General features: G+C 41.5%; 1 protein-coding gene across 1 annotated transcript in view; it reads right to left on the bottom strand.

The window, feature by feature from the left end:
• Positions 1–26: 26 nt before the first annotated feature.
• UBAC1 (UBA domain containing 1) overlaps positions 27–18,219 on the bottom strand; it is a 25,212-nt gene continuing 7,019 nt past the window's right edge. The window contains exons 2-10 of the mRNA XM_019510821.1: positions 16,177–16,297; positions 13,928–14,001; positions 12,555–12,662; positions 10,462–10,564; positions 9,860–9,968; positions 8,243–8,474; positions 3,318–3,404; positions 2,037–2,175; positions 27–411 (exon numbers count right to left, since the gene is read on the bottom strand). Coding sequence (XP_019366366.1) covers positions 296–411; positions 2,037–2,175; positions 3,318–3,404; positions 8,243–8,474; positions 9,860–9,968; positions 10,462–10,564; positions 12,555–12,662; positions 13,928–14,001; positions 16,177–16,297 — 1,089 coding nt within the window. The 3' untranslated portion in view covers positions 27–295. The remainder of the gene's footprint in view (positions 412–2,036; positions 2,176–3,317; positions 3,405–8,242; positions 8,475–9,859; positions 9,969–10,461; positions 10,565–12,554; positions 12,663–13,927; positions 14,002–16,176; positions 16,298–18,219) is intronic.

Genomic DNA, 18,219 nt, shown 5'->3' with positions numbered 1-18,219 from the left:
CCCCCCCCCCCCCCAAAAAAAAACCAAAAAAAGCCCCCAAAAAGAAAAAACAAAAAATTCTCAAACAAGTCTTCAAACCTTTTCTGCTAACACTAAGCCCACAAGGCAATTAACTTAAGCTTGGCCATAACTACACATGTGCTCACTGGAGAGATGTCTATCCAGATAAGCTACCCCGCTTCCTTCTCCCCCCACTCTCCACCCCCTCACCCCCCAAACAATTTATGTTCCCTCTTGTCCAGGACACACAAAGTGAGGGACAGTAGAAGTGGCACAGTAGATCAGCATTCCCCCTCTACGTGCGGTTCAGCGTCTGGAAGATTCGAGAGATCTGTAGCATGACAGGCCCAGTTTCTGGATCATTCATCCACTGAGTGCTGTTTAAGGGGTTTTCAAGCATGTCTTCAAAGGCTGCCAAGAGAAGGAAGAAGTACTTAGCTAAGGATGACCAAGTATTTAGGATGTTTTATGTAAGGGGAGTTGGTTTTAATTTCTGTGGAAGTGATCAGAGAGTTGCCATCACAATTCGGTCAAAACCAAGAGTGAGCATACTCTAGATATTCTGTGTTCCTCTCCAAATGTTCCATATACATGGGAACGCCAGCTGCAGTTCTATCTTCACCAGGTTGCTCCTTCAACTGGAAACAGTATGTTAAAGAGCCTCAATTATTGTCTCCCACAGGTCAGCCCTGGATGTTGTGCGCTGGAGGGGGTGGGGGGATTGCATCTCTGAAAAAATCTCTTTACACAGCCCCTTTATCAGAGAGCAGGGTCTTACATCCTATGGAACAGGCACTACAGGCAATGGAGGCCATGAATACCCAGCACCTCTGAAAGGCATAAATACTTTGTTCAAGGTCACAGGTCTCTGGCAGAGCTGAGAATAAAATACATACCTCATACTTTGAAACCTGACTACACTTTTGGGGGAGGACGAGAGATTACGCTATGCAGGACTAGAGATTTATCATTCTACTATGATTAATGCTTTTCTAATTAAATGAAACTATTACCAAAATCAGAGACACTAGCGATTTGCCAATGTATCATTCAAAGTACTATGCTCCAGTTCTCATCCAAGCTTTGGACATGTATACAATGACATCTCATTTTCTATTTTTATACCCTGAGCTGTAGTGTGTGACTGCTCTGAAATAAAGGGATTATTTATTTAGAGATCAGGGTGGGCAGGTTCTTCTCCTGTTTAAATGTGATTGCTAAAGTCAGCATTTTAATCAATGTAGGTATTTTCAAAAGCTTAATCATAAAGCAATAGGGAGGCAATCTTTCTTTAAAAGCATTCCCATACCTAAAAAGCCCAGGCGACACTGAGGCTAAAGAATAAGCACGCCATTTATATGCAGCATGGAAAGTAAGATTTCCCTCAGTATTATCTCCCTGTGAGAAGTTTCCCTAGTGACCCATCAACCACAGATTTGCATTTCATTCTCTTTTGGGCTCATCGACTGTGCACCTTTCCTTGGCGCAGTCTTTTTGACCAAGAAAAGACAGGCACTACAGGGCAAAACTCCAGGAAGGGTACAGCATGTGTCCACAGCTAATATTTCAGCCTTGGCAGGACAAGGCTTTAGCTCACAGCTTTCAATTTGGTTAAATTCAGGCAACTGCTGCCCACTCAGCAGGGAGTTATGCAGCAATTGTACTGCAGCATGCTCTCTCTTGCCCACTATTTGCAGACAAGGAACTGAAGATTTCAAACACAGGTCTCCAATTTTCTTGCCAAAATGTGGATAGGGGTCTCTCAGATCCTCATGAATACCCAGGGGCTTCAGGGTGTTCCAGGTAGCAGCAATTCCCCTGGAATTCAGGGTTACATCTGTGGTAGTCTCACAAGTGTTCAAGCTGAGAAAGGCCCACAGAGCAATACACAATAGCAAAAAACAAGCCTTCAGTCCGACTAAAGGGGAAACAGTAACAGCATCCATATTGCTAACTGCCCTACAGTTATAGTACTTTGCATTTGTTACCTACTGCAAAAGTGATGCTTCTTTGCCAGAAGCCCATGACATACTTACCTAATAGCGTTTTAGGGTTTGTTAGTCCTAACTGTACCACTGGGTTTTCTAGGATGGCTTGGAAGAGAGGGCTGTTGGTGTCAATTCCTTTATCTAAATCCTCTGGAGAGGGCTTTCTGTCTCCCAGCAGCCATTCACACTGTACAAAAAACAAAAAACCCCAGCAGGCATGACAAGGTCAGGAACAGTTCTATTAAAATGCAAGTTGGTAACACATCCAATCTCTCAGATAAATAAGGCGCAAGTTAGGACATTCCAGACAAATAACTTCTCCCTGTGTGTGGCTTGAAAGACTGAACCACATGTATTAAACACATCAGCTATTATTCATTGGGATGCTGCTCCCATTGAAGCCAACTGCAGAAGTCCTGCATGTCACTGGGTGTAGGTCTAGCACCTGAGGGCACCTATATACAAGCAGAGAGGCTGCTCTGATGCACTTGAAATACAATACAACACAATACAGACTCAATTAATTGAGTCTGCTGGAGCATGGTAATTACTACACTCCAGCAGACTCCAGTGTCATGTGCATCAGCATCCCCACACTGAGAAATGGTGGCTTTAGTTAAAGTGCCCCCGCCACCATTTTTCAGCACGGGGATGCTGATACACGTGATACTCCGGGCACTTTAATTAGAGCACCCTTCCCCCCACCTCTTGGAGCATATCTATAAAACGTCTGAGACAGCAAAAAATGCACCAGGCACATGGATTTAAAAAAAGCAGGTGAGGTGTCTCTATACAGGTCAGCCTGCGGGCCTGCTGCTTGCTCCAGAACAGTTAGTCTCCTACACCAAAAGTCTCCAGGATTTCCCAGTCTGAATATGAAGGGGCACTCACTGATTCAACTTTCAGGAGTGGCTATCTTAACTCAGGCCTTCTCTTTTAGGCAGCATATACTCTATGGGGTCCTGCTGTTCACAGCATGTGTCACAGGTTCCAAAGGAGGGCCTAAAAAAACCAGACACATATATATCCCTGACCAAAATTCTTCGTCTCAACAATTTTCATGTGGAAACCATTCCCTTCATATTAGGCATTGGTTGGCTGCCATCTTCACCCCAGAAGTGGCTACTTTCCATAGTGGTTTCATCTAGCTAGAAGGGTGCCTAGTATTAAGCAACATTTGTTTCAACATCAGTCAACATGGGGACTGGTCTATTAGCAGCAAAGCAGTTTAACAGAGTTTGGACTGAAGTGACCAAAGCACCATCCAGGCTGGCCACCAAAATTCTCAACTCAGAAGACAATATGGAATAAAAATCACAGTGAACTCACAGCTGCATTTTGCTGGTTGTTGTTTACTCTGAGTGCGTCTATCACCTCTTTTTCATCAAATCCCATCTCCATCAGGGCAATGACGGCCTAAATCAGAATGACAGCTCATTACACGCAACATTTAACTTGGTCTATAGCAGCCACAACATGTACAGGAACAAACAACATCCTGTTGTCTTCTATACAGGGCCTTTTGGTGGGACAGAAAGGGGTGTGTCAAGCTGTCAAGTAGCAGTTTATGTTATCCCCAAAATACCAAGAAGCAGCAGCAGGCTAAATCCTAATTGCTTCTTTCCATGCCAATTCAAGGCTGTGACTCCTGGCACTTTAGTTATGTGAGGTTCTTTCCCTTGCTGTCCTGGAAACCAGAGCCAAAGATTAGCACAATAACCACAATTAGTTGCTATGATGATTTTTATTAATAAAAGAAAGGAAAACAGCATCAAAAACAGCCCAAAACAATGGCTATCTTCAATTACCAAGCATATCTCAGTCTCTTTGAAGAGCTTTTAACAAAGATAACACCTATGAAAGCATCTGACCCTTTGTTAGGAACACTCTTCTCTAGATAAGTTAAAACCCAGGTAAGTTATACCTTGGGTCTGCATATTGTAGATAACCTAAATAGTTTCTGGACAGCTAAAGTAATTTTGTTAGCAATCAGCAAGTCCTGTTCACTCCATTTTGGATGAAGTGAATATTTGGTAAATAGTTAAGAGTGCTCACATTAAGCTACAGTCTTAAAAACCAAGAAGTACTTTAAATAGTTATTAAAAAGAAGCCATTTTATGAGCAGTCTTGAGACAAGCTACTGTTAATTAAAACTGGTAGTGGGATTTAATTCGGTTTTAGGATTGTTAATGTTTACTAACTGGTCAGTCTTGAGATTGACCAGTTAGTAAATATTAAGAATCCTAAAACTGAATTAAATCCCGCTACCAATCTTAATTAACTTTAGCTTGTCTCTCTTGGCCAGTCTATGGTCCCAGCATTGTGGCGTTTATTAGAAGCTATTCATGTCTTAAATTACAATAGTGTTTCATTTGGGTGAGAAGAAATGGAATGCTGTTTTTCCTTACTGCTCTGGGCTTCCTTTTATTTGCCTATTGTTGCCCACTGCTTGCTTGTTTTCAGAGATGAAGAGGTTGAGCTATGGTGAGTGCTTAACAACAGTCCTTCCTCAGCCTGAAGGAGGGTACTTGTACCCAAAAACTTGCAAAAAATTTTTTTTTTCCTACTATTTGAGTTGGTCTAATAAAAGATATCAGATTTACCCAAAGAACCTTGTTCAACAACATAAAGGAAGGAAGAAGATTCTTCTGCGTGTCATGCAGTTTCCAGGAAGGGTCCTTCTACGGTCTTACTGAAGAAGGCATGAGCATCTCTTAAGCGGTGCGCCAGGTGCAGCCCTCCTTTCATTGGCCCAGCACAATTGTGGGATTATTTTGGCAGCTGAAACCACTATCTGCTATGGCTACCTCTACTCTCCAACCCTCCTACACATATGCAGGAAAAGTTGGATTTTTTTTTTTATTTTATTTTTTTTTTGCAGCATACTGCTTTGGTCTCTGTAGCAGAAAATTCTCAGAACATGTTTTTAAATTAAATTTCCAACTTTCCTTTATTCGTTCGGTCCATTTGCTGACATATTGTTCCAGTTCCATCAGGGCTTGACAAATTTAAATAACTCTGTGTTTTATACAGTCATTCAGTTATCAGAGCACTCTTTCTAAATAGAATTATTTTATAAAAAGTTCCTTTATAATTTAAGGCTAGCCACTTTAGAAAGCACTGTCTATTCATCTTCAGGAAGGGGTCTTCTCTTTGAGCTCAGAAAAGAAGTTGCTAATGCACCATCAGACAATGCTGAATATTGGGGGATTATTTTATACTCAAGTTGCTTCTTAAATGGCATCAGATGGCCCTGTTATGACTGTACATAAACCACTCATTACATAGGAATTACATTACGAAGTTGAATTAAAGGTTGCAATATTCACCCATTACAGTATAATATTCACCCATTACAGCTCTTGGTCTGGAAGTGATGTGATAGAGACCTTGTTGACAAAGGTATTCACGGTACAGCACTGACACAGCAGTTTGGCAAATATAAAAACACTAATAAAAAAAATGTACCTATAAAGGAAGCAAAATGTCTTATAAAAGAACTTGCCTCTAATAATCCCTACAAAAAACATGTTTGGGGTAGGGGGTGGGAACTCGTCTTAACACTACTTCTTTTCTTGCTCCTCACCTTAATTACCTGTAGGAGGACAATATCAGGTGGCTTATTTTCAATTAAATCTGTTAGGGGTTTAGTTACTGCAGCATGTGCAATATATGAGCCACGGCACTCATTTTATTCTGTGCACTGTGATAGCTAAGAGACTTAGGACTCGCAGGAAAGCAAGATGCCATCTCGTAAGAAAGTTACAGCTTAAAGAAAACGTCTAGGAGGACAGATTGTTTTAACTTAAGCATCCACTTTTTGCACTCATTTTGTATGTACTTGCAAACAGAAAGTACATGCTTCACTCTCCCTCGTTACCTAGTATATACCCATAGGTTCAGCCTCCCATCCTTGAATTCAGAGGGGTGAGCCTGTATAGCTAAACAGATTTTGACATCCACTTTCAGATTCAAAACATTCATTGACACTACGACAAAGGCAGCTCCAGTTTGCAGCAGTCACTTCTCATATGCCATAATCCTCTTCAGACATTGTTATCCTTTACTCAGTTTCTAGGGATTGGATAGTTATGCACATGCTGGAAAGACAAACAGACTAGGAAAAGCAGAGGTACCTGTATTGTGAACACCTCCCTCATGAGACTAAGCTACAGGGTGCATCTACTTTGGTAGGAAGCCCATCATCCTATTCAAAGGGTGATATCATGGCTATTGACCTTCACCCCACTACCTTTAAAGGAGCTTCCTCTCTTAGTTGTGGTCTGAAGCCAAATACTCTACATATTTATGGTGCTGCCCAAACAGCAATTCCAAATCTGTTTCACATTAATCTGAATCTAGTCCACTTCCTACTACTCAGTGGCACAGCAATGAAGTTTGGCACCCAGGGCAAACCCCACAGTGGCAGTCTGCCCTCACCCCATGCACAGATCTGGGGGGATGCACACACTCCCATGCAGGCCTGGGAGTGCACGCAGCGGTGGGAGTCACTTTTCCCTGTCCCCAAATTAGCTGTTTGCAGCTTTGTCCCACACCCCACCCCAGCTGAGCAGCACCTCTTGGGGCCCTTTGCTTCGGTGCCCAGGGAGGTCGCCCTGCTTGCACCCCCTCCACCCCCCCGGCACTGCTACTACTGGATTTTTTTGTGTTGTAGAAAATAGAGATATTATGCAGCGATAACCTTCCTTAAACCTTAGAAAGTAAACCATTTAAATAGGGTGGATCCAGATTACTTAGTGATAAATAATCCTCAGTATATGTGCAATCCACTAATTGGTGGGTACATTTAAAACAGATTGTAAAACAGCAAACAAATGCATTTAGTCTGATCTCTTCAAAATGGTTGGCTATCTATAACACAGTTTAGAACACTGATCAGAGGAATCAGAACCCTTAAACCTTAATCTGAAGTGCTTTGGGAAACAGGGAAGGAGAGACAAGACCCTGTGAATAATTACAGACTTGTAAGGGAAGCAGAGGGCACTGTTTGGATCCTGCAGACCTAATTCTGTTCAAGTACAGTGGACAATCTAGAGTTAACTCAATACTCAGGATCAACCGAAGATGTTGATACCCTGTGCAGTGCTGCACACAGATGTTCAGACACCTCTGAATAACTTTGCTCAGGTACCAGAAGCAGGAATCATGGTTACACAAACCTCCACTCAGGCTAATTTACTCCGCTTCTTAGAAGAAGGTCTGCGAGTTGCTCTGTGCTGAAGTGGCACTACCACTAGCTCAGGTACCAGCCATATGCTGTGCTGTGCAGTGCAAAGCTATCAAGAGAATACCACTGAGCCCTTTGCTTCCAGTCTATGCAAATTATGAGAAAGCTTCCAGTTTGGTACTTAGCTGTACTATTCCCTTCAGTCCATGTACGTGATGTTTTAATCAACTTGCCTCAAGCAGGACAACATGCCACGGTCTGACAGGTAATAAGTGCACCTACTTCTCTCCTTAGATTTGTTACATAGCTGTGAAAATTACACGTTTAGATACACACACGCAAATATTTTTAAAAGTCTCATTTTCAGTGATAAGTAATTTTCACACCTGTCTCATCAGCTAGTAAGTTGGGCTGGATTCCTGCTGAAGCTGCAGGAGTGGAACTAGATATTCTTGCTTTAGTTGTAAAAGCAGAATCCTGAAGAGCACCTTTTACTGCATTTAAGGGGATATTATCACATATCTGCACATTTTTCCTCCTATGATAAATAGCTCTGAATAGGGATCAGCTTTCTTTCTTTCTTTTTTTTTTTTTTTAACTATTTCACTGACCTCTGATAAACATCAATTTTCCTATTACTTTTGCAAACATTTCAAGATTACACTTTACTGCTATTTTGTTAATTTGCACAGCTAGAGTCTTCAAGACACTGTAACACATATCCTATGCCCCTTCTTCACCAATACATATAACTACAATCTTTTCTCCAGCTTCAGTGAGTGGAGTAGAACAGTTACAGAAGTCTGTGCTAGGAGATTCAAAAGATATCAGGTGCAATGTCCTATGTTCAATTCATCGATATTTAAGTACTGGAACACAGTTGTATGGCTTCAGATAGTTTGATGGTCTTCTAGCAGACCCCAGTATCTTCTGTTTCAGAGACACCAGAACTCTGCCAGAGCAGCAGAATATATATTAGGCCCCGCAAGATGCACAGTGCCTTATCTGAACTTTGCTGTTGCTGTAATATTCTTGTTATGCAGAAAGGTAAGAGTTAAATACATACTCGTGGGTCAGGACGAAATTCTCTTTTCCTGCGGATCTTCTTGAATATTTCTGTCAGCTCATCCTTGGCCTCTTCACCACCAGTTTCTGAACCAGGCCCAGCACTTGCTTCGGCAGAGGAAGCGCCTGCTTCAGCTGCAGCTTCTGGGGAGGTCTGACCAGGAAGTGGCGCATCAACCATGGGGTCCTCTGCGTGTTCAATCAGCCACTCCATGGCCTGTGTTACTGACATACTAAGGCAAAATTAACAGAAACACGAGGAGTCAGCAAAGCTCAACAGGTAAAGGACCATCCGGCTGACAGAACCTTTGGCTTTTCCTCCTGAAACTTCCAGATTTGCCAACTGGTAATGTCAGCGAAATCCCAAAATATGAATGCCCTTCCTGGAGGTTCTCCTCTCATTTGGTTACAAAACTTCGGTGCAATTTCTGAGACTCTACCTTTCTGAAATATAATGGATACCAAAGGAAGCCTCTTTTGGAGCTACAGTGAAGGGAATGGAAGTTGCCGAGTAGGGAAAAGTCAAGGTTCAAATCTGACTGCAACATCAACCTAGTGCTTTCAAATGCATTTGAGGGAGTGAAAGAACCTCGGCATCATTGCGAAACCTCAGTGTCAGAGAGCAAGTCACTCTCTAGAGTTTGGTTTTGTAGAGAAAACCCTAATATGGCAAAGAAAATAAACATCTATCCAAGTTGGTGCAGAACCTGAAACCATAGCTCAAAGTTAATTCTGATACCCAGACATGATCATGGTTAAATGTCACTGTTACTACCTATTTTACTTCTGATCAAAAGAAATAAGAAAAGATAGAGACGAATATTTTCCAGTTGCACAGTTTACTGGAAGCAATAGCTCACTTTGGTATAACAAGGAAATAGGACCACCTTTCCTTCGCAAAGTCTGGATCACAGAGCCCATGTGAGCATTGGAACAAGGGCAGAGCATCCACACCTTGAACAGAGCCCATATTTGCACGTGAACCTAGTTGAAAAGAAAAAAAGCCACTCCTGAAAAGACCAACAGAGCACTCTGATCATAGTTTCAACATCTGCATGATCTGCTGTAAAGCAGGTGAAGCTTGGGTGAGCCACAAATTCAGGGCAGGGGAAAATGGAGATAAATGGTAGGGAAAAAGTAAAGACAAAAGAAAAGAAAAAAACCCCCACTGGATTAGTACAACCACATAAAAAGTTATGTAACCACAGGAGAAGAGAACAGCCCTCAATACTCCTATCTGGATACAAAAAACTTTTTTAGAAATCAATAAGAAGTCTAAACCAGCTCTAAAAATGGGTTAGATTTTTTTTCTTCTTTAGAAAGTAAAGGGGCTCTAAAGTGAGAGTTCAATACTTGTAAACAGCACCACACTGACAGCCTGCGGGCCATGTTCTCAGCACACGTATGGCACATAAAACAGAAGTGCAAGCTTTCTTCACACCATCCCCTGTACTCTACCTTGGATAGGACTGTTCCATGCACTAGTGCTTCATCCAGTCTTGTTTTAGGTGGTTCAAATAAAGATCGGGTTTGTTTGTTTACAGAAAATACACCAAGTAATAACGTTCATGGGTAGCCTCATTAATTGCCAACCTGGTAGTTTGCTGGGCATACTTACTGATTTAGACGAAGGGCTTTGACAGCTCGAGTCTCGGGAAACCCCATTTCTGTGAGCTGTCGCAGGGCTATTTCATCCACTCGGTCTTCCTCATCCTCATCCAACATAGCTACGAACAACAACATGGTCACGTTACAGCTCCCAGCCTGCTCCATCCAAGACCACATTTGTTAAGTTAGAAGCATTGATTTTCTCATCTCAAACATATCAAGTCAGAGATAGAGCTTTTCCAAAGCTCTCTGCCAATGCTGGATTGCTCACCTACACTTTCATTGGGGCTTTGGCTACAACAGCTTTCCATGTTGCAAGCCATGGTGAAAAAGACTTCCTTGCTACCTGGACAGGTCTATTTAACTAGAAGCAAGACTTTGTGCCATTACATGCAAGCCTCACCACTGATGTCTTGTGATTAAGTATCATTTCAACATGCAATAGTACTTTCTTTGTCAATGAGGAGTCCCCAGATGAGTCCCAATGATCCCATCCCAAACCTGCATAATTTGTGAGATATGGCTACATGTTTTCAATAACATGCGCAAACATGTTTTTGAATACTTTTTAAAAGGCCTGCTTCATAAAACATGGTAGAGATATGTTCATACCATTTGCCTTCTTAAATAGCTCAACTGCATCTGGGTTTAGTGCTAGCAATTTTTGTGCAACTTCTATCAGTGAAACCAAGATCTTCCGGAGCTCTGTCTGGAACTGCAGAAAAAGAAACCATCAAAACATTTATACAGGAAGCTACCAACAGTCATTTTCTCTTAATACATCTATTGTTAGAGCATCTGTGCTATGCCCTTGCCCCCTGTGGAGAAGGTTGTTTCATTATGGCTTTGCTTTTCATTGTGTTTAGCCTACAAAAAAACACTGGCATGTTTCCTGTGCAATGGTACACAGGGCAAGAAATACCTTGCTGAAAGCTTGATTTCCTGCATTGCTTTTCCTGCCATAAAAGAAAATGATACTGAGAAAGCTCATTTCTTCACAGGTAAAGGTCCCAACACTGCAAGGGCCTCTGTAAGGAGGGGGTGGGGGGGTGAGGAGACAGACAATCAAGCAGGCTTTGCAGAGATACTAGGAAGCTCTTTTTAGAAGTGGAACCCCTACTCCTATTGAAATAAGTTCTCTTGATTAGCACCCCTTTCTTTCAAGTACAAGCAGCCCAAGAAATGCTTGCGTCTTGTGAAATACATGCCCATACTGATGGGTCAGGACTTCCCCCTCCTACAGAGATTTTTTCTTTTAGAACATCTCATAAGTGACCAGTTGAATTGGTCACTAAACATGCTATGTGTTACACATTCTATCTTCATTTCATTAATAGACTATGGTAAAGACATATTTGATTTTTTAAGCTTCAATATTTTATTGAATTATTTTACAGCAGAATGCATTCTCAGAACAGGTACAGCAGAGAAGACAGCTGCATAAGCTTCCTTCATGCCACCCCATCTCTGCTCCGCCTTGGACAAAATTTCTCCCTGTACTAGTACTTTATCCAGCTTTGTTTTAAGTGCCCCAAACAAGGAAGATGCAGATAGAGGCTATGTCAAGCACATGGCAATATGAAACATGAAGCAATGCTTCCTTTCCGTTGAAGACAAGGCACTGGAATCTTAGAGCTCTGAAAAAGAGACTTGAACAACAACAACAACAACAAAAAGAACCAAAAACCTGGCTCAGCCAACCAACATCATCTAGACGCAGGCAATGTATTTACTAACTGATCAATAGATGTTATGCTTATATCAGCACAAAGCATTACAGACTGTTCTAAGCAGTTGGGTGACCTGTCAAACAAGTAACTGTTTAATATTATTGATCTTAATATGAAGTATAACCAAAAATACAGGAATAAAAAAAAAATATATCTGTGGGGAACACAGTTTGCATCTACACTGGACTTTCAGTTCAAATCTTCTTTATAAAGATAGACGGAGACATGAAGACACAGTCATTTTTAATTTCTTTGTGTGACAACAGAACAAAACATGTAAACATTTTCCACATTTAGAGGTCTGTTTCAGGTTAAGCATGTATGAAGCAAGGGAGCATAGATCTAACACTTCTTTAAAAAAAAAATCATAACCCCAAAGAATTTTGAATTCCAGCTGAATGATACTATGCTAGTACATTAGATCCTGGAAGTGAAAATTGAGGGCATTTATACATGTGCTCTGGGAGTTGAGGGGGGTGGGGTGGATGCTTTAATTAGAGCAGATCCAAGAGCCCCGATAATTAAAGTGCCCGGAGCATCTCGTGTACCAGCATCCCCACAGCTAAAAATGGTGGCAGAGTTAATTTAACTAAAGCTCATTCGACAAACTTTAGTTAAAAGCGTCCCACTGTTATGCTGATACACAAGATGCTGGAGTCTGCTGTAGCGTGGTAATTACAGTGCATCGGAGGCTGCTCATGTACAGGTGCCCTAGGAGTCTTATTCCCTTGTAAGAGAAATGTGAAAAGTAAAAAGAAACAGGGACAAGATAAACGCTATCTTTCTAGGGCTGTTTTAAATAATCCAAGCTAATGGTATAAGAAGAAAGAAACCTTTAAAAATATTATTTTTGAACAGAGATGCAGGCCCTACATTTGCCATCCGTTTCAAGTTTTAGTGAAGGTGAGCTAATCCTGTTCCTGTGGCAGAACTCTAGATTTAACATGCAACTTAAACATGAAACCCCATACTTACATCCCTCATGTTGTGGTGGGCCACTGTGCGATCCACGCTGCGAGAAGGCAGATTTGCTGTTGCTTTGAGAATAGCATCCTTATCGGGAGCTTTCTGTTCCTGTTTCTTCTACAGAATAGGAAGCACGATCAGATTTTTGTAATTAGTATTCCAAAGAGTAAAAGGAGTGAGGCATAGCTATCTGCAATTCCACATTCTTCCCAAGCAAATGGAGGACCACGGAGCTACTTGCAACTAAGGGAAACCACAGTCTAGCAGTGCAAACCACTTTGCATTTACAGGGCCAAATCAAGAAAACAAAATCCCCAAACAATATCCCAACTTTTATTTCAAAGAATGGTATTTGTCTGATGAACTGCACAGGACCAACTGTGAGCTCAAAGCTTACTGGAAAACTGGTGCCCTTTGATGGAAAAGATGCAGTCAAATGGCTTATTCTGAATTCAGCTGCCTGCTGTGAATTCCTGCTGGATAGGAATGATTTTGGTTTTATTGCAATAGAACACTCCTCTCAAACACAGCACTGAATATCTTACATAGTAACTAGTCAAAGCACTGCACTGCTTGTAAATACCATCCAGGGAAACGCAATGCCTTGGACTCGCTCTAAACTTTCAACAAGTGCTTATTGTCCAACACTGGACCTTAGCAGGGCACTGGATTAGATGACCCTGGAGATACCTTCCAGTTCTATGCCTTAAACTCCTGAGGCTGTCACTCAGCACCACAGGACCATGGATAAGACGACAGGCAAATACAAATACTGACAGGAAACTAGTGTCACAAGAGAAGTGATAGAGCAAGAGAGACAGAAGCAAGCAAATAGATCAGGTTGTTTGTAACGACAAGGAGAGGTAGTGTCAACTTTTCTATCACCAGTGCCGAAGCGTGCTTAACAACACAGATTAATTAGAGGGAACCCCATAACCACCTATGCTAAAGATGGAATTTAAGTTTTAGCAGTGCCTCTGTTAATGCCCTTGAGACCTGCTTGGCCATACTGGGCTTTTCACCTTCTGAAAACAGAAAATAGAAATGGGTATGGCCGCTCTAAATTGGTACGTTTTGGAAGACAGAAATGCAAAAAGGCACAACCTACGATACTAATATTAGATTAAATCCTATATAAAGATCAACCCTGGAGTATTTCCACAGAGCCTACCTATCCTATCCTAGAGCTTACGTTACTGCAATATTAGACCGTGTGCGGTAGCATTCTCTGTAAACTTTAAGAACAACAAATCTTAACATTATTTCTTCTTCATTTTCCGCCATAACTAAAGAGCAAGCATCCACAGTTATACTCCTCCCAGCTATCAATAAAAGGAAAAAAAAAAATGAACACAAGAAGACCATAACTCTTTTGAACTCACTTTCTCCTCTGCTGATACATCTGCCATTTTGGGAAGTGGAGGGGGCGCACGCTTCTTTATTAATAGCAAAACATCTGGAAAAACAACAAGAGTGGAATATGTTCAAGAATAACATGAGGGACCAGTGCCAGGCTGCTTTTGCTTTAAAACATCAGAACGGTCAAATAGAAAGGCTAAATAAAGATGGCTTCTGTTTCTTGCTTGCACTTAATTTCATTGGAACGGTCAGGAATTTCTCTGGCTTAAAACATGGTTGTCAGCATTAGTGGGCTGTTCATCATTGCATTACACTGGTGCATACAGTCCAAATGCAGCATCATTGTACTAGGGCAAGAGAGTCAAAAGATTAAGCTATCTATAAAACATTTTACAAAAGCTATGCTCAGGCCGCATCTACATGAATGGTGGACTGCACAGTTATTTCACACTCATTTAGTACTTGCTTAACCAGTATTTTTGCTTTTGCGCAGTTTTTTTTTTTTTAATGTTATTGCGCAGTACCGTTGCTGTCATGGTTAATGCCCACGGATGCTATGGCACAGTAGCAACAAGCTACTGCACCGTAGCATCTTGTGTAGACGTGCTCTGAATGCTTTACTAATCAGAGTAAGCAACACGTAAAATGTAAAGCAGTAGCCAAGAGAAAGGAAGGTTCAAAGATAACTCATTTTAATCCAAGTTGTTTGTTGGGGGTTATGTTTTTTGGGGGGTTTTAAAATTATTTTGAGAGATGTAGTCAAAAAGTCTGACCCTCGCAAGCAACAGTCTGACCTCAGTTACACTGGCACAGCAAAATGATGTCAGGGAAATCATACCAGCTTTGCCCTGCTGTAAAACAGCTCAGAATATGGCTCCTGAATAGTTACACTCTGTCTGTTACTGGACTCCCCCTCACAAGAAAAAACATTTCCATGGGAAAGACGGAAGGCAAACACCCCCAAGTTTGATGCTTGTTTGGGGGAAGTGAAAATAACTGGCCCACTGCAATGACAATGTGGCAGCAGTGTGAGCAAACTACACCAGCTCCTGGAGAGAAACTACCTAGAGCTAGGCTGCCTACAACGCTGTCTATCTTTGGGATTTGCCCTAGTCACAGCCCTCCCTGGCCAGCTACCCTGCATAACTGCAGTGCTACTTGCAGTAGCAGAGGTTAGCCCTGATTTAAGGGGAAATGACCCCTTCCAGCAGCTCACTTTCTACAGTGGGGGTGTTTAATGGTGGCTGCTCACCCATGCCTGTAATGGATGTGTCCTCAGGGTGGACAAAGCCTGAGTATGAAAGCTCCCTCATGTCCCAGGACATGCTTTCCTTCAGCCTTTTACTACTTTCCATTTCCAAAACATTGTTCTTCAAAGGTCTGTAAGTGCTTCAATAACCAGTTGCTTAAATAGGTCTCCTGGACCTCTGTTACAGAGGACATTACAACCTGTTCTTCAGGTGGAAGACAGAGGCCGAAGTATGTAAGGGCCCCATTTTCCAGCAGTGCCCATCCCTATTAACTGTAGATGCCCAAGAAGGATGGAAAAGTTTCCCTTATTGTTTTAACCTTCAGACCTTGCTTTGTTTCTCATTCTTTCACATTTGAATCCAATAGGGCAATTAGATGCCTGCCACAATAGTACTGGCATCAGCCAAGCTACACCAGGGATTCATTTGGACCTATGGCTGCAAAGCACAACTGAAGTGTACACTAGCACCAAGACATTTAAATAAACTTCAGCAAGTACGGAATTTGACTACTTGACTTGGAGGTCCAATGCATCTCAGCTTCATTCCCTTTTACTTACTCATACTCACCTATCAAAATAATCCCATTTAATATAAAAACAGGCATATGAAAGTGATCATGAAAAGTCCATTTCACCCAGCTTCAGGAGCATCAGACACAAGTTCTGAATGGATAAAGCTGTATGCACCCAGAATACAACAGTGCTGGTTTTTTTGTTTGGCAAGTCTGTCTTAAATTGTTTGGCTTACTGATTTAGCTCACATATACTGAATTCAGGCTTTTATTTCTGTAGAAACGTGTTGCAAAATACAGACTAAGTGGTGTTGGCTTTTTGGTTTTTGAAAAAACACAAACTTGTTTATGTATTTCCCAATCCTTACAGCTCCTTTATAAGAGAGGTTTCCTCATCTTCAAACCCCAAACAAGTAAAAAGGTAGTCACAGTTCCACATACACCTGCAATTAAAATACACTCCCATGTTTTTAGGATCACAAGTTACAAATGTATGGAGGCTGCTTACCTTTATCTTGAATGTTTTCCTCCAAGACTGTTTTTCTATCAGTCAGCACCTTCTCTGAAGTAGCATGTATCAGTTTATGATGCGTTATGCTTTTTGGATCCTCCAAGCTACCAGGTACACACTAGAGAAGATAATAAATATTGAGCATCAGAGGACAGGAATAATAAGCTTGCTGCATGAATCACTGCACCTTGCATTAAAGACTCCATGTTCAACCTGTGCCAGCATTTACTTATTTCTTAATAGCTTAAGTAATAGCACAATATGCCAGAAGCCAATATACAGCACATAATACGCTAAAGAAACATAAGGCTGTGTCTGGCTGTAACTGGTCTTGCAAACTGTGGCAGCAAAAAAGGGTTTATTTCTGAGGAGTCAAGCTCCCTGGCTGAGATCAAAAATATGCCGAAGAAAGTAAAATCACTTTAGCCCCATCTCATTGACGTAGATAAATTAACAGCTGGCAAGATGGAGCATCTAGGTTCTTTCAGATTGTTCAAGCTCTTAACAACTTTCTCGAACACCCTACTGCAAATACTCACAACTCTTCCACATGCAGACGATCCTTTTGAAACCAATATGCTACCTGTCCAACAGCTACAGGGTCAAGACTCCAAAAGTGAAAGAAGAAACACTGGATAGAAATGTTTGGGAATTACAGCAAAGGCTTAATTTGACTAGTGATTTGGAAAACCTGAGAGTGACTGAACCTTCAATTGCACAACAGAGTATACACACAGCTTGATTCTATCTAAGAAAACAAAGATAAATGGATTCAAAGGGCCTTAAAAATGTTCACCCAAAGGATGAAAAGGTGGCTATGCCAATAAGGTCAGTACTGAAACACCACTTTAAAGTGATGGTGCTCCCATCCAGGATGCCTGGCTTTCATTTAACAGTTTTCATGTGCATCTGCAGAGCTTCTAAGGGCTTTTTCAAAAAATACATGCTGCACAGAAACATAGTTTTGAACACAGGGTGTTACTGGTGGATCATTATAGCTAGAACACCACACGGCTTGCAACCGGTCAAAACCAAAACCATCGCTGCATCATTCACTGTCCATGTTATTGGGAACTGAATGGTGACTTCCAGCACTATAGCTGTGCTGCAGTTTTTCTAACACTAGTGAAATAAGGTACTGTATTCCTAACCTGATAGATAACAGCTTTGTCTTAAAAGGAACATTTTCTTTTGCAGTCTTTTTCTGTGTTGGTAGGTGACTGAGTTTCTGCCTCCAGGCGAAGTGCAAGTGAGGACAGTAGAAGTTTAGAGCTGCTTTTAACTGGGCAAACTTCCAGTCTCGAGTACATCAGCATACTCCACGTAGAGTGGATTTATGCTGACGTGACAATGCAGATAGTATCCCACTGGCAATACAGGCAAGTCTCTGGGCACGAAGACTAATGTTCAGACAAAAAGGGGGATTTTAAGGAGAGTGGCAGCTCACAAGGTAGCAATTAGCCCTTCAAGTTAAAAGACTGAGGAAAAGGACAGAGAATATCTCTAATGCTTCCTATGATGGAAGGCTGTAACATGGCCAGCGGGCTTCTTCAAAGTGTTAAATGGAGAAGCTGGCTGCTTAATCTAGCATCACTATTTGCTCATGCATTGCCAGGTTCACCCATCATTTATCAGGGATGGTCTGGGTATATTTGATCCTGCCTCAAAAAGGTTGGGGTGGGAGGACATACTATATGACCTTGAGGTCTCAGCCAGCTCTGCCTCCATCCTACAGATATATCAAGTACTGCACCACGGCATCCTTTGGAGAATCTGAAAGCACCTGCTAACACTGAACACAAGAAATCTGAAGCACTGGCCCCGTTCTATAGATCAGAAAGGCAGTGGGAGTTTCTGAATCTTGCTTCAATTCAATGGAATTAACAGTTAGTATCAAGATACCTGCTTTACCCACCAGACTGAAGTTACACCATAAAGTCTCTTGTCATTTTCCTTTTACTGTTTAATGACTAGTTCAATTACCAGAAAAGAAAATGCATTTTCTCAATTTCTTAAAAAAAAAAAAAAAAAAAAAAAAAA

This window comes from Gavialis gangeticus, unplaced genomic scaffold (genome assembly GCF_001723915.1).
Source record: "Gavialis gangeticus isolate Ggan-Ray unplaced genomic scaffold, GavGan_comp1, whole genome shotgun sequence".
Lineage (NCBI taxonomy): Eukaryota > Metazoa > Chordata > Crocodylia > Gavialidae > Gavialis > Gavialis gangeticus.
The sequence above is the reverse complement of the archived record's forward strand: the minus strand, read 5'-3'. Positions and strand labels throughout refer to the sequence as shown.